Genomic DNA, 26,345 nt, shown 5'->3' on the forward strand with positions numbered 1-26,345 from the left:
ATCATAGCCACACGCTTTCCACCTGTGAGGAAACGCTGTGCAATTTCTTTGGTGTGCCATTATGCCATATGGACACAAACGTGAGAACGGTTGTATAATAATTGTGTACAAACTGGATTGCAACAACTATTTATTTCACGAAAATACTAAATAAATAATAATAAAGTTATAATTCGAAATACTGTGACTTGGCCGTTAAATAGATTTATAACTCAACAATTGGTGGTATGGCCTTTAAAAAATGTGGCACAAACCTTGTAATGCTGGCTCTCCATGTATTCATGTCCATACATCATGAACCAGGGAACCACCCTATGGACCGCTTAAATCATGGCTGAAACAAAATAACGTGATAATTATTATTTTCTCCTAATTTTTTTTATTTCAAATACTGAAATGTTGATTTCATTTAAATTCCCGATAAAGTACACGTCGGATAACGGAGGCTTTCAACAAAAGGAAACTGTGTTTATCGGTTAAAGAAGTCTCAATGAAAATGTCATTTGTCCTTGTATTAAAAACAACAAGAATAAAATATAAAAAAATAAACAAAATACAAACAAAATACAAATTTGACAAACAAATCCATTAAGCAGCTTTATGGTCCGAAATAATATATTTTTTCTTGAAACCTACAGTGTTACATTGTGAGTATTTCTTAAAGCGAGGTTATACGATTTTGTATATGTATTAAATTGTAATATATTGATAACATATGTTACAATAACACAACATAGGCAAGAAAAATTATACATCGAAGACGAATTTCATAAAATGCAGCAAAATAAAGAAGTGAAACTCCAGCTGCTGGAGCAGTATTGAATTTTCATTAAAAACAATTAGTTGGTCCTTTATTTAAGGCAAGTGACCGATTGCCCAAACAGTACAAAACAGCACAATACAGCACAATACAAACCAACATAAACACAAAATATGAATAAAGCTGGGGTCACCGCCTTGGAACGGTCAATGCAAAGCATTGGGGGTTTAAACCTGGTTATAGAGCGCTCAACCTCACACTTGGCCCAGCAATATTCATAATACATTCAAGTGTAAATAAAATTTAACGTCATAGCATTGTAACTCAAATTAAACAATAATAAAAGGGAATTAAAACGCATTCAATTTAATTACTATTTAATTACTCAATTGCATTGAAGATACAAGAGTCACAGAATTACAACTTTTTGACGAACGATCAAATAAAACTATTAACAATTGTCAACTACATTCCTTCTTTATAGAAAAGATTTGAGAATGTAGAATCATAGAGTTAATATCTCAGATAATCATCGCGCAAATACAGGAAGAAGCAGCAATAATGGGTGTAAAAATTCCATATTACATAGCTTGGTTGTTTATGTGACTGCTAAACAAATTAAAAATAATTAAATCAAACAAGAAACGCCTATCAGAGAGAAAATATAAATAAAATGGAACGTTATAAACCCAATGACCTATGCATGTAGATTACAACTGGGAAAGTCGGTCGTATGACGTCACAAAAATCCATAATGGCATAATGACGTGAACAAACTCCAAGGGCAGTACTAAATAAAAATATTAATCGGGCTGTATTACTAATAAAACAAGTTTACGTGATTTAATATTAAGAAGCAAATGAATACAAATGGTAATTCCATTAAAGCGACATTATTGGAATCAAACAGAATATAGGTGTTTTGACAACTGAAGACAGAAATGATTTGATGTACGATTTGAGTCCAAATGTAGTTTACATGCAGATTTGTTCATACGACACAATGACACAATTTTATTCAACAGTGACAAATGCCTAAAGACAAATTAGCGCCCCGAGCCGATTGTGACGAAGATATTTCGTACATATTTTCCTACAATAACCGAAGCATTCGTCTTTTTAGTTAGTGTTCATGTGTCGTATGAATAGATATCGTTGCAGGAATTTAAAATGAACCGTTAAACTAAATTTAGATTCACATCGTACATGCATGATTTACATGAAGGCGAATTCGACTGTACAGCCTTTTCGATTTCAGAATAAAATATCAGGCTTATTTCGCATCTTTCGACACATGTTTTTTCTGAACTTTTATTTTGATTTATATTAAAATATATGTTTAATAATTTTTTCACACATTTTATATAAATTATTAAATATTTGACAAAATCGTATAATCTCGCTTTAAATTAAGGCAAAATCGAAATCAGAAGTACAAGGGGTCCAAATGTACTTTGGATTGGTAGTACATTACAATGCAGTGTCCAATAACACCTTGTTGACGTCAATACATAAATAAACAATACTATAAACAAGGCAAAGATGAGGGAGCTGTCTATAACGAACGTTCGCGGTTTCCTCGTCTGCGCTTTATGATATATAGGAAAATTACACCAATAAATAAATAGATAAAGACTAATAATACTAAAACGACGGAAGGGTACGCCCCCCCCCCCCCCAATACATATGTCACTTGGCCCCTTTCGACCACTATGGATAAGCTCTAAGCCTTCTTTTACAACCAAATAGCGCTCTAGGTAACAAAACCCAGGGTTCCGCGAGACCCTCGCTTTCCTTCTCTTAAGCTGTAATCAGCAACAACGACGAAGGTAGGGGACACAGACAACATACTTCCACGCAGGATCGGAAGACGCAGTAAGTGCGTACGTGGGCAAATTTACCCACAGTGCAACCCCTATAGGTGTAAATATTGTTGTAATTAAATGTGATTAGTTAACATTTTTCCCATATGTACAAGACTTAAACATGTTGAGTAGAGCGTGTCGGCTGGGCCAGAGGGCGCGCCTGAAGAGATATCTCTCGCCCGTGCACTCTGGCTCCGTTGACATGACATCAGTGCACTCTGGCCCCGTTGACATGACATACCCAACATGACAAAAATAAAAATAAAAAGAGAATGGTGACGGTATTTGTTGTTGTTGTTTCCCCTACTGTAGCGACGGTGATGTTTTCTTGTAGAGTAGTGTAAGTTTTTTCCTTGCATGCCTGTGCCTTGTTACGTTTGACGTTGAATTGTAAACCTTGTATTGCTAACCTGCACGTATTACCCTTGTCACTATGAGGATCAGATCGAATTAGAGGGATGGTCAGCATTAACATCCCAGATCTATTCCCTCCTGAACAAAATGCACTTATACATATAATAACCATCTGTGTAACCACTAGCAATATAAACAGGAAGAAGAACGTGCGCGCTCTCTCTCTCTCTCTCTCTCTCAAAAACAAAAAAAGGCGCGTGAAAATTGTCTCCCAAAGAAAGAAAGTGTAGAACCAGATATTGTCCTCCCTGTACCACCAACAACCAATCAGTCATCTCGGTCCAACCACACAAACGCAGCCCCTTTTCTACTATATTAAACTTCAAAACTATTCTGACCCTTGCAACACCATTAAACACCTGACAATATCCAACAGCACAACAGAGAGAGCCCATGTGAATTTACACCAAGACACAGGGCAATAGAGTAATATCTGTACTAATCTATGTTTATGTACTAACAAGTCCTCCGCGAGGGACGTTAAACGGGGGTGCAGTGTATCGGTGCTGTACACCGGGCACTTAAAAGAACCAGGGGCGCCTCTGGAATCGGGGCGCCCTCTGTATCCCGCTCGAACCCCCACTAACACCTCTTGGGGCGGAGAGCACAAAAACCACACACAAACTTTAAGGAATTAACATTAATGCCAATAAGGATAATGATACTCTAGAGATAATAGGAATACTACAAAAACCATTTTGATAAAAGGCAAACCACTACATAATCCATTAAAAAAAAAAAAAAAAAAAAAAAAAAAGCATCTAGTCACATTAAGGTCTCATTGGCCATCGTGCTATGATGTATAATATGACCTTATTTTCTCCCCTGAAGGGTCACAGGGGCAGGTCGATACATCTGTAGTCGAGTAGACGCTGGACGACCTGTAAATAAATCTCAAATACACACACAGAAGTACAAGATAATGGGCTTTCCATGAAAATATCTAAGAAGCCGCATTTTACACAGGTTTATTTGTTGTCCTATTGACAATACTAAGGCTCCGTGTGTCACGATATTATTTTTTTCAATACAGGTATAATCACGAAATAGTAATAAATAACGCATTTAGCGAATCTGTTATGATGTTTGTGGACACTTTACAAATTGTGTATGACTACTAATAGAAATCGATGTTTCTAAAATGTTAAAATATTTCGCAAATACTTACTTAATTTTCTCTTTGTAACAGTATGGGAGATCATATATATTGGCCGCAAAGATCTATATATACGAAGATCTTTTATTGGCCGCGCTCTGGGACAGACGGGCTTTATATATTTGACTGAAGTGTCGTCCGAAATTAGCATGTGCAGTCCGCAGTGGCTTATCAGGGATGACACTTTCCGCTTAGTTGATATGAGCCGTGCTCTGTGATAAAAGGTTAATGGATGTACGTAAAGTGTCGTATCAGATTAGCCTCTTCAGTCCGCACAGGCTTATCTGGGACGACACTTTAAGACTAAACTTTATTTTTGTCTAGAAGAGACTTTCTTGAAACGGAAATATCATAAAAGCGGAAAGTGTCGTCTCTGATTCGCCTGTGCGGATTACACAGGCTAGTCTGGAACGTTCTTAACGCACATGCGTAAGACCCCTTATTCACAGAGCACGGCCCATATGTTTCGTTTGTTAGCAGTCTCCTAGCGAAAATCAAGTTTAGACGGAAAAGTGTATAAAGCTACCAGTCGAAGCTGACGGTACTCAGACTGACTGAATGTACGTTTAATTCGTGCTTTAAACACAACCGGATAATCTCTTGTTTGCTATGTGTCACATAGTAAATACGTTATGTAGATACAGCTATGTTAAGAGGGCGCAGCTTTAAGTATAGGAATAACAAGCTCGATCGGACCTTGACTTGATTTGACTTTTTGTTATTATTGTCGTCATTAGCAGCACATCCAGACATATTCATGGGCAATTATATATTTGTAATTCTTGTTCTCGTTCATCAACAACACCAATACCAACATCGTTATGGGATTTGTTACAAAAATTTCGCCTCTTCACGATCCAAATGTATTACTATTTATTTATTTTCTACTGGCTGTGTCTGTAATTGTATTTCGAGCGTATATGACCCGCGTAATGCGATAATTTGTGTTATGCCATATGCGTCTGTAGACCAGCTTGTGCATTCGCACAGTTTAGTTCGCTACTACATAGTCCCACAATTAGACCCCGAAACCTTTGTTTAGACTCATGTTTGCATGCCGCGGTACATATATTAATTCTGATCCAATTGAATACGATACATACTAGTGGAGCTATTTAGTTTAAACCTATTTATTTTAGCTCGATTGCATAGAAAGCCTAAGGATTATTTGAAACGCTCTCGAGTCCGTTTCCTGGGACTAGAACCAGAACTTGGTGTCTATGGGGGAAATATAAACAAGAAATATCTTTAAAAAAAGATATACGGCGTTGAATGTGGTCGATGTTTATGAACGATCAAAAGTTATCTCTATGAGATAAAAAGTAGCGGATGCCTTTTTCTGCGCAGTTCTTAGCTCCATCACAAGCAAATCAATTACGGGGTGTTGCGCCAGATTTCGTGGCTTATTTTGCTTTATGTGATATTATTACTCAGATATCTATATTTACAGAATAGAAAAACACAAGAAACATGAAAATAAACGAGTGCATATAGGTCAGCCGGCAATACTCAAATCTTATTTAATTGCATAATTATAGTATAGTGAATTATTGTGCTCATGCTTAATAAACTGGTCTAAATGGATAAATATTTCTAATTAATTTTATCAAAATTGGTCCTTATCATGCAAATGTTGAAAACATATTAAAAATCGATGATTGACATACCACAATAATATCGCCGAATATCTTTATTTAGTATCTTTCTGATCAAAACAGACTTCAAGTGCACAAAGTTTACGAGACGGCGTTTATATAAAGATTTCTGCAACTGACCGCAAACTGACCTTGATACCTTGCGGATTGGAATGCAATGCATTAAAGTTAGGTTACAATTCTGCTGCTGAAACGACGGCTTGTTTACGCCAACTGTACACGACCAAGGCAACAGCTGTGCCTAAAATATTGATATATCGACAAAGCGACTAAACGAACTATATATTCCATCAGACAAAAATAGCATAGATTCCAATTTTTTTCTTCAATGAAAAGATCGCAACCCCTTCTGCGAACTCCGGTGATGAACTGTATATAAACTCTGACTTTCACACACTGGCCGCGAATTGACCCGAAACCTCGCGGGTTGAAATGCAATGCAAGTAAGTACTAAATATGAGAATATAGCCTTTAGTATAAACGCTTTTGCGCTGGTAATTCTCTGAAAATAAAAGGTGAACGTACAAACTGTATTTATGTCGAAAATTGATTGTAAAACTGTTCTATCTATTGAGCCTTTTCATTAGAGATAAAATTGTTTCATGCAGTAAAACAGTGTTACAAAGACGCGGATATGTTTCCAATGTTCTGGTGTTATACTCAAATCAGCCAATGGAATAAATGAAGTGTATTCATTCGTACCTAGCCGCGGTAAATTTTATTTGAATATTATTGGACACTTACAAAGGTCAGGTCAGGGTGAAAAGCTGGCTTAATACAGCTTACGCCGAATAATATCAGAGTATTCAATACAAATCCATTTTTAGCATAATCTTAATTGAACAAGAGATTTTGACCCTAAAAGTTGTGACATATTGTTTACATAAATTTCGGCTAGAAACAATCACTTGCAGTTACGTGCGGTGTGATTGACTAATAGGGTCCGTGTTTGATGTTAATTCCTGTTATTAAATATAATTGTTTAACCAAAAAGTAACGATGCGGCGTAGTTTATGCCGACTGAGTAATGGCCGGTTTTATGAGTTTGGCGGTGTCTTGCGCATCCAATATACTTGCTAAACGTTGACGTGGATGCTTAATTCAATACATGTTCAATTACTATAGCAATTTAAGTATTCGGAAGTTTCGTTAAATCAGTTTCGCTCTACCAACTTACTGGTAATATGTACTCCTAGGCAATTTTGACAGAGAGATTGTATAATGAGTACGGAAAACTGCAGTCTTTAAAGTATACCAATTAAAACGGGGCTTATTGCATAAGCTTTAGGTTTCACAACATAGTAGCCAGCGCAGTTCAACAGGGATAGAAACGGCAATATCCTCTTAAACTGGAGTTTCGTTTCGAAAACGAATAACACCATAACAGCGGAACATGTCAGCCTACATAGGCTAATCGACACTTAAAGCATATTTATTAAGGCCCGTTTTCCCAACGCAAGTCTAATTTTAATTGCAATAACATGTGTTCCTCCAATTATGTTTGTGTGTGATCACAGCGGCTGTTAGCCTATATTATTTCAGCCAGAACACACAACGTTGTCAGTGTTTTACCTGATCATTTGGTGTCGACTTTCTATAGTCCCTAAGGAGTAATTGCGTACAGAATTCAAACGACTTGATATGTTCCTTCATTATTTCGCGACGAGTCGATATTTCCTTCTTTTATGCAATTCCCGTTGCAGTAACGGCGACACTAATTAGACGAGGCTTTTGAAAAACAGGTTAATTCTTAGAAATGACACACCAGAACCGCACTGAACATGACTAACCATAATGCGATAGAAATGAATTGAACTGAATTGTTTTTGCAGCGAAATTGAGCTCAATTTGACGGTATACACCTGAAATGACATAACCTTGACTGACTGCGATTTCAAAGAGGGTATCTGATCTGGTTGCAAAAAACTTTAACGACCAGTTAAGGTTACTATGTGTTAACTTCAGACCCTAAAAACATTAATTTTAATAGCAAGATTGTTATCAAATTTACAAACATACGCAAATATTCGAGATTATAAAGTTGTTTACAATTAACACATAATATATCATAATATCATACTATACTTCAGGCTAAACATTCAAGCCACATGACGCTGCTTTATAACATATAAATTAACATCAAATTTCGTATATAATTAACTTGACCACGTACTCAATTTTACTTTTACTGACTCATGCAGGTTAACTGGTCCGGACATTGCTGATTTAAATGCTTTTCAGATCATGATACTCGTTCTTTGCCAAAACAAATTATTGTTATTTTACCTTAGCTGTTAGGTTTTTATTTATTTGTAACAACTAAACCTGTACTGTTATTGGGGCTGGAGACAGATATACACAACTACCAGTGAGCATTTCTATTTTGCCTTTTAAAACCTTATTGCGATCTGTTCCTTAATTGCACGACCATGATCAGGGGTGGTATTCCAGAAACATCTAAAGTCATTTCTCAATTTCACTTAAGTTCAAAATTACAATGTTTTGTATTTCTTTGCTAAATAAGGCAACACATGTTTGTTTTTTTTGGTATTTCTAAAATAACATATTGGCATAATAATGTTATTTAAATGGATATCTTGATGTCAATCTATTGCAATATGAAATGAAACACTTAAGAAAATTTCCCAATTTAAGGATAAGAATAAAATTTGACTAAAGATGCTTCTGTAAAACGACCCCTGATTATACAACTTTATGATACAATTTCTCAAAAGCTTTTTAATAAAGTTGAGACGTAGTTCATGCCTCAGAGAGTTACGGTTCTTGTGCTTTAGTCTGTATATGTATATACATGTACATGTATGTATATGAGCCGTGCTCTGTGGAAAGGGGGTTTAATGCATGTGCATAAAGTGTCGCCCCAGATCATCGTGCGCTGTCCGCACAGGTTTATCAAGGACGACACTTTCCGCTTTTATGCAATTTTCTGTTTAAAGAAAGTCTCTTCTTAGCAAAAAAATACAGTTTAGGCGGAAAGCGTACTGTACAGGCTAATCTGGGAAGACACTTTACGCACATGGTTTTAATCCCCTTTTGCACAGAGCACGGCCAATATATACTTTTATTTTAAAAGGTAATTTAATTCTGCTTCTTCCGATACAGCACTCCTTCTAAGTTGAAGATGTTGTGCCAGTTCCTATTGGTTAAGAAGTGAAAACTGTACTAAGAAAATGTAAATTGAAATGTATTCTCTTTTATAGCTATTTAATTTCAGTCGTGATCAGTGGTTTATTTTTTTATTTACTCTTAAAATGTACCATATGCACTAAAATTTTATATTGAGCATATTAAATTCAAAACAATACAAACTTACCTCGTTGATTAGATAGTCAATTTATATTCCAGGAAAACTGTACTTGAATATTATTCCTAGGTCACAGGTAAAATGTTATCAACAACTCCGTTTCACGAAAACGATCAAATACGCACGGAGGCTGAACACTAGCAGCCGAGGAGGACACTGTTTGTCAAGAAAAATATGTTGGATTTATAGGGCTTAGTATTAGTGAAAGCAACATCTGTTGCGTTGCACGTTTTTATGTGATACTGAATTGATCAATTCCGTGTGCAATTATGAGATTCTATACATGTTTTCTCATACGACTTTAGTCAATGTAGGAGATTGAAAATGACATGCTGTATATAGCGGATTGGTTTATAGAGATATATAAATTTCACACAGTGTTTTCAGATTCAGTTTTATCACAGCCAAGCAATTTGTTAATAAATTCATTTATAAGTTAATGAGTGCGGAAATACAAATAAACAAAGCAGCTTTAACGTAAACATAATCGTATAGATAGCGACATAATGCGGTAATTGTTGATGCTATAAAAACATTACACCATTGTATACAAACTTGTATCAAGTTATGGCTTAAGGATTTACTGCATTACGTGAATGTTCGCTTGAATTTGATGTTCATACAAGATAACACATTCGAACCTTGGTTCTTAAAACATCGTATTTATCTTTAATAATTCATTTTAACACTATTGAATATAACTCACGAATTTCAATAATGAGGTATATGGTGTTAAGCGAAGCTAATAATTATTAGACGTACAATGTGCTATTTTCAGAAAGGTTCATTCAAATGAAATCGTGGACCGAATATACTGGGATAGTTTTATTCGTATTGTGTTTTATCTGTGAATAGTAAACGTTCAGATTCTAAAACCATATTTATATCATGCATATTTAAAACATGCTCGGGGCTTTTTGGGGCACGTCGGGTCATCTGTACTCCAAAAAGACTTCGATATATTACGTTACACTCTCTGGAAACACATCGTTTAAGTCTTTAATGTAATCAAACTTACCTGTCAGATTTATCTATATTCTGTACAATATTTAATCTCCATCGAAAAAAGTCCATTTAACTACATCAATACATATTTCACTAAAACGATGTGATTAAGAAAAGCGTTATTTAATTAAAAATTCACGAATGAAACTGATTTGGCTCAGAATATTTCTGATCTTGTTCCTCTTAAACCCATGTTTCTATGAGCATATTCGTTTGTATGTTTTAACCTATTCAACGACACAATTCCTATCATTATTAAGTTCGTCCACCAATTGAAGATTTTCAATAACGAAAGTCGCGCGTTCAACTTTCACCATCGCATGATCATTGTTTACCGATCGATCATTCTACCATTGAGTTAAACTTTGAAATCTTATAATCTTACCAACTCTACTATACATATTCCTGCTAAAACTTAAAGTGGCGTTATGTTTACATCTTGATTTAGACTGTTCAAAACTTGATAAAGGTCGCTGGACATTCATCCCGTGTAATGCTCACACTAATGTTACAGACCATAATTTTGCAAATCAGTATGTGCTTACAAGCCGTAGGTACGGTATGGAAAGACAACCGCTGCCTGTTGCAGCAGAGGACAAATGGAAAGATGACCACCACATTTGCCTGTCTATAGTTCACCACTGGTGCACTGCAGAGGGTTTATATGACTAATAGTGTTTAACAGCTTGTAAGACGAGATTGGCCAGTCTAGTGTTTATCATTGAAATATGTACATATTGGCTGCTTTCAGGGAAAACGGGGCTTAATGCATGTCAAATAAGATTAGCCTGTGCATATTGAGTAGCCTGTGCAATGCGCACACGCTAATCAAGGAGGACATTTTACAACAGCGAACACCTACAGTGCCTTCAGCGCTTTGATTATATTTCTGCAGTAGATGTAACACACATTTAACTTATACTCGTATACTCGCAATTGTTGGATGTCATTGTCCTAAATGATATGCATGCATCTGTTTTACTTCAATGATAACATTTTATAAATTATGCAATTCACATAATCTGAAAAATGTATATTGCGGTATCTAAGACTTGGCGCTTTGTGTGGTATAATTAATCATGTTCACATATGTATACGTGAATAGTAATGTAAAACGTAGCGCGAACATAAACATACACGCATTCATAGCCACGATGTCTCGTGCATTCAGTACCGTATTCCGCGAAATATCTGTGACCAAAAAGGTATAATTTGTTTGAAATTACATATATCGCACCAATCTTTTAGTCGTTCACGTTTAATACTATAATAACATAATTTTCTACCTAAATAAGGAAGCTCAGCGACATATATCCTATGTCTATTAGGACATCTTTCATTAATCGATCACCGGTATCATCTAAAGTAGCAAACACTATCGAAAATTCAACGTGGAATAAGAAAATGTTAAGTTTCGGCAATAAACATTAGGGGTAAATGAAGGAAACAATTATCGTTTAATCTTTATTATTACTTATTGCCACTGGATCATGTCATCTCTTTTTCCTGGAGACACGTTACTACACTGAAGTAATATATTGAAGCCACGGGAGGTAACTTGCATACTTGCATATCAATTGCCACCACGCAGAGTTGTCGTTTAATGCTCTCGCATACTAGATTGGGTAGGATTTATTTTTTTATTTTTGGTGTGGGGGGGGGGGTATTAGATAACGTTATTATATTATGAAAAGTATTATTATTCTCTATTATATTTTGAAAGTTCATTATAAAAATAATAATTAATTAAATTAAAAAAGTACAAATAACAAAGGTAAAATTATTTAACATCACGTGGTTGGTTATGAAGGCAGGGATTTGGACCAGCTATGCTGGTTCCAGTCCAATCTCTGCGCGGAGGTTGACAATCTCTGCAATCACAAGAAAACTCGTCCAATCCGGATCTTGAAGGATTTTTTAAGTATTATAAAATGACAAGTAGTATCATTTTCTATTATATTTTGAAAATAGTGTAGACTATAAGTTTAGGTTCATAACAATTTACTTTGCATAATAAAAAAAAACGCAAACATAACAACGGGAAAATCGTTGTACCACGTGGCTCGGAAATCATGACGTGTTGATTAAAAACCGCAGGGATTTGATCCATCAATTCTGATTCCAGTCAAATATTTTCGCGGAGGTTGCTTGCTAATAACTAAGAAAACAGATTTATTGATCAGTGCTTACTTTAAAACACGCACATGTAAATACTTTTGAAATATAAAATGAAATACGTAATTTCATATAATTAGTATTTTCTCAGAATTAATTTTGAGGTGTAAATACATCGATATGATGACTAAATAATCAACTCCATTGGTTGTTCTTCATTGACTATGAAAACTAATTATTGAATTCATGAAGTCCATTACGTTTTGTTATGCTGTTTTTGCACCTTCTTCTCTTATCCTTTATAACAGCAAGAAAGCACATACAACATCCATTACACAATCAGTAAAAAAAAACTATCGTAAAATTGTTGTAAGACAATTTCCGACGCTAACGTTTTACTGCACCGGTGTCAAACACATATTCCGTGTTCTTGGTACATGCGATTTTAAACGTCTCCTTTGTCGCGTTACGTTTACGATTCTTTTGTTTCTATGAAGCGAACAAGAGCCATGGGGATCTGGTGTTAAGGTTTCTTCTCTTGCTTGTGTTTATGTTTATAATGAGAGGTAAGATTTTTTATCGATCATATTTAAGTTTAAGAATTATTTAATCGTTTAATCCGGTTAGTAACATTCCATGTTAGATAAATGTATCGTGTGTTCGTACATAAATATTGAAAAAAATGAAAGATGAATTGGTATTGAAAAACTTCTTTAAACTGGTTTTATTTTGTTTAACTATTTATTTGTTAGATTCAGGACAATTAAAGAAAGTTATCGCTATTTTATTTCAACGTTTGAAACATGTATGAAACAATTTTTCCTTACCCATATGAGATTCCTAACATTCATTTATGTATTTGGATCGAACGAATGAAAGATTTGATGTATGTTATTTTTCGATAAATGTTGTTGCGGCCTGGGACCTTATCATTCTCAAAGCCTTTAACAGAAATTTTGTAGAAATTCCTTAAACTAATAAAATTTAATTATGCCACTTAGTATTGTGTATTGAGATCATTTGACATGAACATTTTAAAAAACATCAGAGAAAGTTTACGTAAGTACATTCTATGTTCAGATTTTCATTTGTAATTTTTAGCTCTAGAAAAGAAAATCGTGTATCGTTTTTCGCAGAAAGTGAAACATAACAATGAGCAAAATATCGTGGAAAACCGAAATTCACGCATGTATTGTCCCAGATTAGCATGTTCATTCCGGATAGGTTAATCAGGGACGACACTTCCCGCCTAGACTGCAGTTTCGTTTAAAAGAGACTTCTGTTTAAAGAAAACTTGCACACACGCGGAAAGTGTCGTCCCTGACTAGCTGCGCGAAAACACTACAGTAAGCACATGAAGATAGTTTTTCACAGAGAAAGTCTCAATTGTGTCTTTTACGTTGGCAACATAGCTAGGTTTGATAAGTTTCTGCACATAGAAACTGTTTTAAAATGCCATTTTAGATAAAACATACCTGTAACAACAAATGGTTGCTTTCAAACAACAAAGTGCACACCATGATAATGTAATTTTGAGCACATGGCTACTTGGGAGTATTTCGTAGTGAACTCTGTTTTTGACATACACATCTGACACATATTTCATAGATTTTCATCTTGAGTATATTTGCTTATTTCAGGCGTGCGAAAAATGCACCGTCTATCGACCTACACTGTGTTGTCAATAGTTATTTGGATTTCACAGATATCAATACCAGCAACTGCACAACCAGACGTACAAACATCTCTCAACCCTGACCCTATGCGACAATTCGTACCTACCATATTTCGAGGGGAACCAGTAGCGGATGAAACACCAAACACGCCGATGGAATCATCCGATGCATTTAACTTCAGGGACAGCTTTCTGGTAAGCCGCCTGCAAAACGGAGACACTGGTGCATTCCGACAACTGAACGAACTACGTCAATCAGTGGACACCCCGATCACTTTAATGCGGAACATCTTCCGGCTTTTCCGAGAACCACCGAACATACGCGATCGAAACGGATTTACCGGTATGATGCATAACATTGCCGTCGCAAGAGGTCTTCTGCCCAACTCTCACGCATTCACTAGTCCGAGATTCACTAACAGAGTAGATGTGCAAGACCTCATAACTAATCCTAGAAATACAACGCGTGAACTGAATAACATCGAAGGAACGACAACGACGTCTTCATCTGTAGACCAGCAGCGGATATTCCCATTTGTTTCCCAAATTCAAGACAGATTTAATTTTCAAAGACAGGTACAATCTCCTTTTAACTTTTTACGGGTACAAAATGACGCAAGGCAAACAACTGTTAACGAACAAAGGGTCCAATTTCAAGCAAGCAATGAAAACCGATTTACAACATTCCAAGAACTAGGGACACCCATGCAAGCAAATGATCTTAATCGAATAACACCGTCAAACCAACAAGGCAACCCATCACCAGAAAATAGTAATACTGGCTTTACAGCGTTCAACGAACAAGGCATCCAATTCCCGCCAAATAGTGGAAACCGATCTAGAATAACACAATTTCAAGAAAATAATCTAAACCAAATAACAACGTTTAACGAACAAGGAAATCAGCATCCATTACATATCGGAGACCGCTTTACTGAACAAGGCGCGCAATTACCTGTACCATTCAATAGTGGAAATAGTGTAATATCATTAAATGAACAAGGAAACCAACCTTCAAGAAATATTGCAAACCGTTTAACAATGATTAACGAACAAGAACCGCGGTTTTCATTAAATACTGGAGACCATTTAATAACTGAACAAAGGATACTTACCAGTATTGCGAACACTTCACCAGTGTCAACTGTTGAGCAAGACAGCCAATCGCCACTAAATAATGAAAATCGTTTTGCAGATTCAATTGATCAAGATAACCGCGTTGCGACAAGTATTGAAAATCCGCTAGGAAATTTACTTCGTCAAAGAATCAGAATTCCAGTTGTCAGTGAAATTCCTTTAGCAACGTTATCTTCTCAAGGACTTCAAATGCCAGACACAAATGGGCTCGGATTGACTGGTTTTGATAACCAAGACATTAGATCAGTTTTTAATTCTGTAAATGGATCAACAACGCCGCCGGAGCAAGGTAATCAAAGGCCTGATGCGATAGGGAATCGTTTTCAAACTTTGTTAGGACAGGGCATCCGATTTACTTCAAATAATGGAAATCGAGAAATAACGTCTGTTGATCAAGCTATAAATAATATCGATTTAACAATTCATCGTGACGCAGACTTAGGCAGTCAGCTGGTGGATGTAAACAATATGGTAGCAAGTAATGGTCCTGAGACGAACTTAGAGACCATTGAAAGCAACATACTTACTCCAATAGGTGAACCCATTATTGTCGAAAGAGCACGCGCTTTTAAAATTAACGAAAACACGTCGGGGAGGTCACCTGATGTAGAAAAAGAATCCACCATGATTGAAACGCAACTAAAAAAGCCCATGGATGAATTGTTGCAAGATTTCTATGACATGTTTCCAAATGGCACTAAAGAACTCGATTTCACGTTGAACACGGACGTTGCAATTCCTAGCTTTTCTGTAATTGGCTTTACAGAAACATTTCCTAAGGCAGAAAATGGCAGCTCTGAATTCAGCAACATCGAGTCAAACATGGGGATAGACTTTCGTTTGGGTGTTATAATAGATATTCCAAAAGGAATAAATGTTTCTACAATATCGTCTGTTGTGGCGAATCAAATGAATGACACGCTGCATTTAGACATGTTTGCCGATAATGGTAACCGTTCTAATCACGCAGATAAGTTAATTTTACAGGAAGTTGGTGAGGTACATCTGCAAACTAATAAAGTGACGCATCAGTATGTAGGTGACCTGAATATGAGCTTTCCGAGAGTTATGCTGCAACGCTTAGGAGAAGAGACAGCCGACGAGCGAAGACACTACCTTGTCGAATTTCAGCCGGATCCAGAAAACACCGGGCCGCGTACTTTACCTTTGCAAAGATTGCGGACAACTGATTTGGTGCCCGGAGAAAAGCTGACAGTCCATGGGTCGGGGGAAGTTAGGTTGGTGACCAGGGAGAAGGTGATTATTGAACATATAGGATATGTCCGCTTCCAACATGTGCTGGATTCAAATCGTACAGCTTCAAGTAATCAAGAGGAAGTAAATGTTCCCATGCTTCGTGTTGAGCCGCTTGATACTCAGACAGTGGTCGTTAATCAACCAGAAAACATGTCAGACATTGTCCACAACAATAATGTTACTTCAAGCTCTGCACGCCTTAAAATACTGAAGTTTAATGCGGGTGGTATGGACGTATTAAACTCTTGGTCGTAACAAATATGTTATATGTTGTTTATAATACTGTTGTTGTTAATAAAATCTGTCCCGCAAGCCAGCATTTTTAATTAATGACACTATTAACTTATCTTAATATTCAAGAAACTTATTAATAGATTCCGTATCTATGGCAATCAATGTCTTTAAAAATGATGCACTTACAAGTTCATATCATAAAACATAGTCTTACACAATTAAAATTGCACTAATTTACCGATTTCTATCGATGAATATTCTCATACCAATATTGTTAAAGTCTGAATTAAATGTTTTATATGCATTTATATTTTTGGGATTTCTCTTATGTTCTGAAACTGTGAAGAAGTCCCTTTAAGGGTGTCTTACGCAGTTAAGTAACCTTACATGAATTATATCGAAGACATCAAAGTTCCACATGTATACACTAAGAAAGTTCAATCATTTCGCGGGTAGGGGATAATTGTTTATTGTAAACTCGTGAACATTTCATAATATTACAAATAATGTACACTTTTGTGAATACTTTTTGAAAATCACGTGTTATCCTGATGTAAAAAGTAATTCCACAACCATGAATACAACCCAGTAATATTAGATTAAACTGTTGGAAGTTGGAACCGTACTTTGAAATGTTTAACGAATGTGTGATCGTATCTCTACGTTTATTCATGCCACTTAAATGCAAATAAAAACTAAACTCATCGGCCTTGGATTTGATTTTGCGGTTAAAATGTCTGGTGCAGTTAGAGGCATACAAGCAAAAAACACCATAATCTCCTTTACGTTCCTAACGCCTCAACTTTTGTTCTGCTAGCGATGAGCCAAAGGGTATGTTAATCAAAGCGCCGACGGCATTTAAAGTTTGTGTTTGTTGGCAAGATACATTTATTTATTTCTTCGGAAGTAAATGTTTGAGGAACAGTTGACTGAATGAAAATCTAAAAGGCTATCAAAAAGATTTTTTCAAAGAATACGTACAAACAAATGAAACAAGAAGCAAATATTTCTCATAACAGGCTCGTTACATATATTTGAACAAGGTGGAAATAAACGTTATCTTGAGATCATTATTGTTTACAAGACGGAAAGACTTGTTCATTCGAAAGCTAAGGTAAAAAATATTTGTGTGCCTTTTGTTTGTTACTTCTCATTATATTGTTACGATCGCTTCATTTTCAGTTAAGCAAAAACAAATTATTTGTCGGTTTTGTTGTGTTGTTATATTTAAAACAATATGTTACAGAGTTTGCAGAATAAACTGTACTATCAAAATACTTTCATTTGCCACACTCTTTGCCGCCCCAGATAGCAAGGTACATATTCGCCGTCACAGAGTTTAACAATATAACAGCCATAAAAAAACTTGTCTTCTACAAAAAACAAGACATTTCTCATTCAAACTATTTAAAGTACAGTACCATAGTAATACATAATTATATTACACAAGTATGTCATCACAAAATCTAATGCAACGAGATACACCTCGTAGAAAACACCTAACTATGCACAAAGTTAGCAAAAATGTTAGGAACATATTTATTGGAATGATGACATCTATGAAACAAGTTGTGGAATTACGATAATTTAATTAAAATCTCGTTTTTAAGGTAATTGTGAACAGAGTTTGTCATTTTTCCAAATCCAATTAAAATGATTGCTTTTATGTTTTTAACAGTCTTAACTAATTTTCATAGTAAGAAAACAAGTCGTCGCTGTCGTTCTCAAATTTTATTTCGTCTTTTCCGAACATATGAAGTCTGGCGCGTGTTTTATGCTATATCTCGTAGCTCTACGCCAATCAGAGCCCTTGAAAAAGCCACGTGACGAAATGTTGTAGCTTGATTGTTGGCTTTTTTTTCGGGCGAAAAGTCGTAGCGACGTCATTTCACCTATAGGTACGTCATTTCGTTTTGACAAATTTGACAAAAAACGTTTTTATATTTGCAGCCACGTGGTTTCCTATCAGGACGAATTGTCGTACCTCATACAAACGACAAAACTGTGGTGACACAATATCGTAGCTACCATTTCTGAATATCAGTATGACTTATCAGTATGACTTACGCGTCTACGGCTTATACCATATTTTGCAGCTTCATTTGTTTGGTATTGTTTTACAGAATTTCAATTTCTAAAACATCTTTATAAAAATGTGACGTTTTTTTTCTCTCTCCTGAAAAGTAGGCATTTTGTAGCTACGAGGTTTAAAAACGACTGCGAAGAAGTAAAAGCAAAAAATGCGGGATTCGTACAAGTGTTCTTTGGGACCGTACGCGAATGAGCTACCATTGCGCCACGGAAACTTTCATGACATCACATTTAACATAACACCTAAAGTAAATGTTATCTAAATCGACTACCAATATTCGGACATTTTCTGGCCGCAAAAATACACACCTGACTACGAGACATGTTTCTGATTTTTAACTATATGGTCTATTGGAATACTGCCAATAAACTAAAAAACTGTTCAAAGAGTCGAATATAGCTTTTAACTATTCTAAAATGCGTGTGTTAAGATACCAAGTGGAACTTAAAGTTGATGCGATGGGAAACAGAAATCAAAGCGCTGAAGGCAATGAAGTAGTTCGCTTTTAAAACCGCAAGTTTAAAATAAACGCAACCGATTCAAATTTATTGTGTGTGTGTGTTTAAACGCAAATGTAGAAATGTGTGTGCACTGTTAAGCATCCTATGGGTTTTATAGAGATAACTTAGACAAAAATAACAACAACATGTTCCTTTTTAGAATATAAAAACATAGAAGATAGGATGACAATTGTAGTATGAGTTCCAGTTAATATAAAATAAATGATGTGCAATCACCGTTTAATCAATATCGTTGGAATATAGAATACCGGTTTCAGTACGAATAGATGTTCATAATGGAAATTCCCTTCACAAATATTTTGTTTTATGCCATATAAAAGTTGTAAAATAATCAATAAGATAATTGATTAAACTAAATAAAAAATAATCTGCGAACATGACATTTTTTCACCACATTTATATAGCGCCCTTTTTATACTCATGGGCGTTCAAAGGCGCTTTACATTTTTTTCTCTGATCACTGGGTAATAAGTCGTCCGTTAACATCTTGGCACAGTATGCAGCCACGGCCCATCGGCTTATTTCCCTCACAGGTACCCATTTGTACACCTGGATGGAATGGAGCAGATGTGGGATAAATTTCTTGCTCAAGAAATTACAGTGATCAGGGCGGGATTCGAACCCAGGACCTCTCGATCCCTAAGCCAGCGTCCTACCATTAGAATACTGCTCCCACAAATTTCTCACAAATTAGGTAATCATAAAGACAGCGCTGTTCACGCGCACTTTGGTGGACATGCATTTCTTGTTACCCTGGCAGTTCACATAGTGTCAACCAGTCTCCGACTTTAACGTCGGTATGGGCACAAAGTACATCTGCGTCTCAATATCTTTGATAGTTATTAAATTTATTTGTTGTTGTTTTTTAATATTTGGTACTTGACAAATTGCCGATAAAGTGAAGGAGGTTATATATAGATTTTAAGAAAGGATAATCATTACAATCGTAAAATAGACAAATCAAAGCTGTTATAGAGATCAAACCAGCAAATATACTTACATCAATGATGCTGAGTCCTTGCGCACAGGTTACACTTTTAATGTAACTAGCTTCTGATACAAATATTATACAAATATTTGAGTATTTGTACGTGTATGCAGGCATAAAGAATAAGATCAGCGCGTCTACATTATTTTGATATGTAGTAACCCGCGACGGAAACCAGCGAAGACCCAACATAAGAATTATAAGAAAATAGTTATTTGTTATTGGAACAGACCGAGACTCAAAATCAAATTAATAAGAGCTATTAGATACTAATTCTAAAATATGTTCTGTTAAATTACAAATTATTTGAGGATTTGGAGTATAAAATGTTCACCCTGGAATAGAACTGTGTCGCAACATACATTACTTGTATATTTATAGTAATACTTTACTCTAGATGATACACTTTGCGTGACAAAATAAGATAAACAATTTTCTTCCGCATAATCAAAAGAAGCGAAACAAAGAATAGCATTAAAATTTCCTGCTTATACGGATAATAAATGTTACCCCATTGTCAAATCCCCGTGAAATTTGTAAACTGTAACTATTATATTGAAATATATTGAAATCCCTGAAGAGAAGGTTTGCATATGAATTCCAAAGTCAGTTCAGAAACTGTTCGATCGAGCATGTATACAATTAATTTAAAAACAGTTGCTGTATTATGGTGGTATCTGATTTGGAATTTCGAATATTTGAACGCCCAAATCGGAGTAACAGGTATTGAACTTTTGAACTTCCTGTATAATTTTATAAATGTGGGAACTTTAAATATATGTAACAAATGTAAGGTAATTCATTCTTGTTTATCATTCATTGATGTAATGATATTCAATGGTATACGTTTTTACCTGAAACTGTCTGGAACTTGTATGTTGCATATCATCATAAACCTTAATAATACTAGCTAACTGGAGATAGCTTTTATTCTGTGTGGTTTTCTTCCAATTTCAAAGTAAATCGTAAACAGTGTTCTTGGTATTTGGCTACATCCCTCGAAAGACAGTAAGTATTTGTGTTTTTTTTTGTAAAACATTAGACAAACTAACGCGCTTAAAATAAATAAGTGGCATGTGTCAAATCAATCAAGAGAAAAAAATAACAGTAAATATTTGCAAATAAGTGTAATTATTTTTGCTAACGCTATCGGTTGTGAATCTTATAAGGTTACGTTAAAAACGAAAATAAGAAAACACAGCTTAACGTTTTACAGAAAACAACAACAACAACACAATTTGTAAGCGAAATATTTAAAAGGAAAACAAGATAAATAAGACGAAACTGTATTAAATGAACTGTGTAAGCCTACTTCCAAATGAACTATTAACTACTACGATATCTGCTAATGCAAATACTTCAACAACTCGTATTAGGACTACCACATATCACTAAAAACAAGTTAATCGTCTAAAAAAAGCTTGAAATTGTATTTCACCCGTCTGAAAACTGTATTGAATATACTTATGTGTGAATTTAATTTGAAGTTAATCCTCCAACGATATTAAATTGTCTTAAAATTACAATATTCTGTGAAGACTCTATGTAACTGTTATATAAAAGACAGTGTTGTGTACGCAGCATACAAACACATACAGGTGCATATAATTGAAATCCTGACGGCGATATTGAATATCGGTCATCAGCTGGAGAGTTCACGTCGCGACCGGGACGAGAGCCACCCGCAGATTTTCTTAAAAACTATTCCGAAAAATCGACAAGCGGGACAATAATGGCGGTATAGTGGGATAGTGGACTCACTACATTGTCTGAGGATGGTCGGATAGGGGAACTTCTGCGGGGGTTCTCTGCCAATCCAGCGAACACCATCATTCTTCGAGCCGGATGTCTCTCCCGATGATTTCGATGACTCGCTGAACTTGTAAGAATCGCCAAGCGGAATGGTAATTGTTCGTTGATGGATAGTGGTTTCACTACATCATCGGAATAGGGACGAGAGCAGCGGGACATCGGAGGTGGAAGCGTTGAGGACGGACGAAGCGGACCTGGAGCAGCGATGCAGACCAGGGCTGCGATGGGATGGCCTTATGAAGGTAATGGAAGTGTCCCAGTATTCAGTACGCTCAACGTGCTTAGGAACGCGTTCTGGAATTCGGGTAAACGGCTGGTGACTTTAAGATCGACCATAAACACGGCGCAGCGCGCTAGGAGCGGGAAGAGATATACCGGTATCTGTACATTGTGAGCACGATGGGTAAATTTGGGGGTAAATTTGACCTACTTTGGCTGAAAATTAAACAAAATTCCTGAAAGATCACATGGGCATATCTGTGCATAATGTAGTTGTGGAGACTCGTCGACGACCTGTGAATAAACTCTGAATTACAGCAACACGATATTGAATATATTTATACACAGACATCTTTGTGTAACAGTCAATATCAACTTCATGCCCACATACATTTCTTTCAATATAACGATACTATATTTGTTCTGACATGAATAATGAAATTGTAAAGCTTACATAAGAAGTACGACAATGTTTGTCATTTTCGGTATAAGCCTTTACGCCATAAACCAACGTGTCACACGTATGTTATTTTAAGCATACCAATTAAATACAAATATGCATAGTGTTATTGTGACTAACGTATAATATATGAATATATTTTATTGCTTCAATATAATTTATGCTTACATTGACTTCACATAATAAAGATGTTAATTATTAAAAAATAAGTAAGGTGTGTGTTATTACAGTGTGCACGGATGGTGGAACAGAATGTGTCGCACTACCAAACTCTATTTGTGATCGGTTCAACACACTGACATGCGTATGCTCGACTGCCCAGAAGTACCAGACTAAACCTGATAAAAGTGGATGTGATTACAGTATGTAACCGTTGATAAATTAAGAATCAAATACAATCGCATTTAAATCGAACCGATCTTTCAATTGTTTCCAATATAAAAGAATTGCTCTTACGTCGTCCCATTTTTTCCCCTGTAACTTATTAGGCTTGTTTACGTTATAGTGGCGTGTAGTATAACTAATGGACAGCACGTGCAATATTAGGCTATACGTTGGCAAGATTATAAGAAAGATATAAGCCTCAAACTGTTCATTAAGTAAAATATCAAACTTTATTTTATGCTTTCCGATGATTTATAGAGAAATATTAATTTCAATTAAACTGATATTCACAGTTTCAAACAGTGAAAAATGGCAGTGAAAATTACCGATAATTTTCATCGTTTTACCGGAATTATTTTTAGATATCTTTGGTTTCCCCCAACTAAAGTCAATTTTACAAAGGGCGACTACTCTGCATTGAAGTTTATAAAACATTGATTTCGGATTAGGTTTCCTTTATACATGTAATACGATTTCGAGGCGTCTAACGGGGAATTATTTTGTCCGGAATGGCAAAAATGTAAAAATATTCATTTGAAAGCACAAAATTGAAAAGCAAATTCATTGGATATGGTGGCATATCGGTTTTTTCTATGATCACTCGTGAACTAAAATCGATATTCCACCAAATCCAACACATATTCTCTATATGTTCGGCGTTATACCGTCCTGTTCGGTCAATATCTATTTCATAGTTTTACAATTGTTGATGTTCGTAAAATAGCCTCATCTAAGTGCGAAAGATTCTTATTTATTCCTAAAAAATAGTGTATTCTTCCTAATTGTAATTTAAGAGCAAAATTTATTTATTTAAGAAAATATAATTGTTTGATTAAATTAATATTCACGTATAAATAAAAAATATACCAGTAATGTTTATTATTTGGTTGTAGACTGTGGTACACTCACAAATCCCACTAAGGGAGCAGTTTCTACAACTGGTACCCTGCAGACCTCAGTTGCTACATACACATGTAGTGCAGGCTTCAAACTAACTGGAGTTAGCAGTAGAACGTGTGTGCTTGGATCAGGGTGGTCAGGCGTAGCCCCGACATGTGTGGCAGGTAATCAAGGGACGAAACTTTTGTTGTCAATGTTGTTCAATAAATGCAACCTCTGCGCAGAGATTTTACTGGACCCAGCATAGCTAGATCAAATCCCTGCCTTCATAGCCAACCACGTGATGATAGCCGGGCCACGTTGTACAATAATTTCACCTTTGTTATTTTATTTTTTTTTATATAGGTAATTTATGCTTTATTACGAACCTAAACTTAAACACTATTTTCAAATTAAAATAAAATGATACTACTTTTCAAATATAATACTTAAATAAATAAAAAAATTCTTCCAAATCTGGTTGGATTTTCTTGTGATGGCATGAAACGAAAACTCTGCGTGGAATTTGAAATTAAGTTAAAACAATTATCGTTCATACGTACTATAGTATACTAACACCAACAACTATTTTAAACACTCTAACACATACATATTTAGATTTGTTTGACACATGCTATCCGCTGTGCTTGGTTTAGGTAAGCTAGATCGTTGGGGGTAAGTCCCACAACGGTTTTATTTTAATTTAAAGAACCGGCACCATCGTAAGTGTCAAGTGTCAAATTATACCAAAAATTAAACTAGTTTTAGGGCAATAACTAGTTTATGAAATTTGCTGCTTTTAGCATTTGACAAATCAATGTGGAACTTTTTATTATGCTGATCTCGAAAATATAAATAAACCTTGGTTGGGCTTAATACCATTCAAATGTCCTTCTTGAGAAACAAACAATTATAATTTTAGTTAATCAGCGAGCTACCAATTTCAGTGGTATTTGTAAACACATATGATGTTTTCACTCATTTTCTAAAGATATTATATAAATCAATCTTAACTAGTATGGTCACTAATTCTTTGTAGTTGCCGTCTGAAGGCGGTAACTTAAGCTTTAATAAATATTTTATGGTCAGTGCTGTTTTGTATGAATATAATTTTTTTGTTAAACGGAAAGTGCCCTTGCCTTGAATAAACATCTAACGGAGAGAACATATTCCATTCTGGTTGTGTTTCATTTTTCCTTCCTTAACTCTTGCAGCCAAATATCGACTACGCACATAGAATTATCAAAACAATGTAAATCGTATTGTCAAAGTTTTCAAGAGCAATCATTGACAATGAATATTACTATGAAAGTATGAGAATGTCCGTCTTCAAAAAACATAAGCATTTGTTAATAAACATTTCATTTTATATTGTTTTCCTAGGCATGGTAGGAGATTCCTGTGCAACAGTTACCAACTTATGTGTGAACCTGATCAACGCACCATGTACAGGAGGCACCTGCACCTGTCTCCTTGGATACACACAGAGCACTGACACTGAATGCGTGGGTGAGTTTGGCTTTTACTATCATTTTTCTTTATGTTTGCATTCACTTTTTTACTGTTTAAGCAACATTAACCAATCTGAATTGAGTAATTTCGATTTACTCTTCAGAAATAAACGAATGTGTCTCTTCTCCCTGCATGAACGGAGGCTCGTGTACCAACGACATAGCAAAGTTCACGTGCAGGTGTCCTACTGGATTTAATGGAACAAGATGCGAAATAAGTAAGACAACATTCGTGTATTTGGTTATAATATATTTTTATGTTTGTCTGGCGACCGACTGGCTGAACGGAACATTTTTGTTTGCAGATGGAGCAGTTTGTAGTGGAATTTTTTTTTTAAGACGGTCTGTAATCGTTATACTGTGAACTCATTTAATTTCATTTGCATTATTAAAAGTTCGTGATTCCGCAAAAATGGGGATATTCGTTGGATTTCAAATGCGTGGATTATTTGGTAATGCCTGGTAAATCTGTGGAATAAAATATTCTTTGAACATTTGATATTGTAGTTAAGCTTTCTCACGAAAATCTACGAAATTAAGACTCCGACGAATAATATTTCTTCCATAGTACAGCTCATGTACGTTTGTACACAAGCCAACCGTTCAAGTGCATGTGCAGAAAGCTTCGAATTTCCTTTAGGCCAATCGCCCATGCAAGAACGTGACTTTCAACTCGATACTCGACAGAAATCATAACACTTCGATAAAGAATTTTCTCAACCGAAAAAACAAATACAAGATTTATTTAATTTAAAATTGTACGCAACAACGTCCCACACAAATTAAAAAATCCCTTTCAAGAACTCGAATACATACACAATAAAACGTGTACGCTGCGTGTTTGTAAGCGTTAAACAAATTAACTACAGTACTGACTTCCA

The 26,345-nt window shown here is 35.5% G+C and overlaps 1 protein-coding gene and 1 long non-coding RNA gene across 2 annotated transcripts in view; one reads left to right on the plus strand and one right to left on the minus strand.

Moving 5' to 3' along the window:
• Positions 1 to 10,506, minus strand: part of LOC127874071 (phospholipase D1-like) — a 97,431-nt gene extending 86,925 nt beyond the window's left edge. Inside the window, exons 1-2 of the mRNA XM_052418184.1 lie at positions 10,194 to 10,506; positions 255 to 334 (exon numbers count right to left, since the gene is read on the minus strand). Of these exons, the coding sequence (XP_052274144.1) occupies positions 255 to 289 (35 nt within the window). The 5' untranslated portion in view covers positions 290 to 334; positions 10,194 to 10,506. The remainder of the gene's footprint in view (positions 1 to 254; positions 335 to 10,193) is intronic.
• A 13,490-nt stretch (positions 10,507 to 23,996) lies between these two features.
• LOC127874077 (uncharacterized) lies at positions 23,997 to 25,682 on the plus strand. The gene is made up of 3 exons (XR_008046613.1): positions 23,997 to 24,138; positions 25,337 to 25,462; positions 25,569 to 25,682. It is a non-coding gene; the product is annotated as an uncharacterized LOC127874077 (long non-coding RNA).
• The last annotated feature ends 663 nt before the right edge of the window (positions 25,683 to 26,345 follow it).

Source organism: Dreissena polymorpha, chromosome 3 (assembly GCF_020536995.1).
Source record: "Dreissena polymorpha isolate Duluth1 chromosome 3, UMN_Dpol_1.0, whole genome shotgun sequence".
Lineage (NCBI taxonomy): Eukaryota > Metazoa > Mollusca > Bivalvia > Myida > Dreissenidae > Dreissena > Dreissena polymorpha.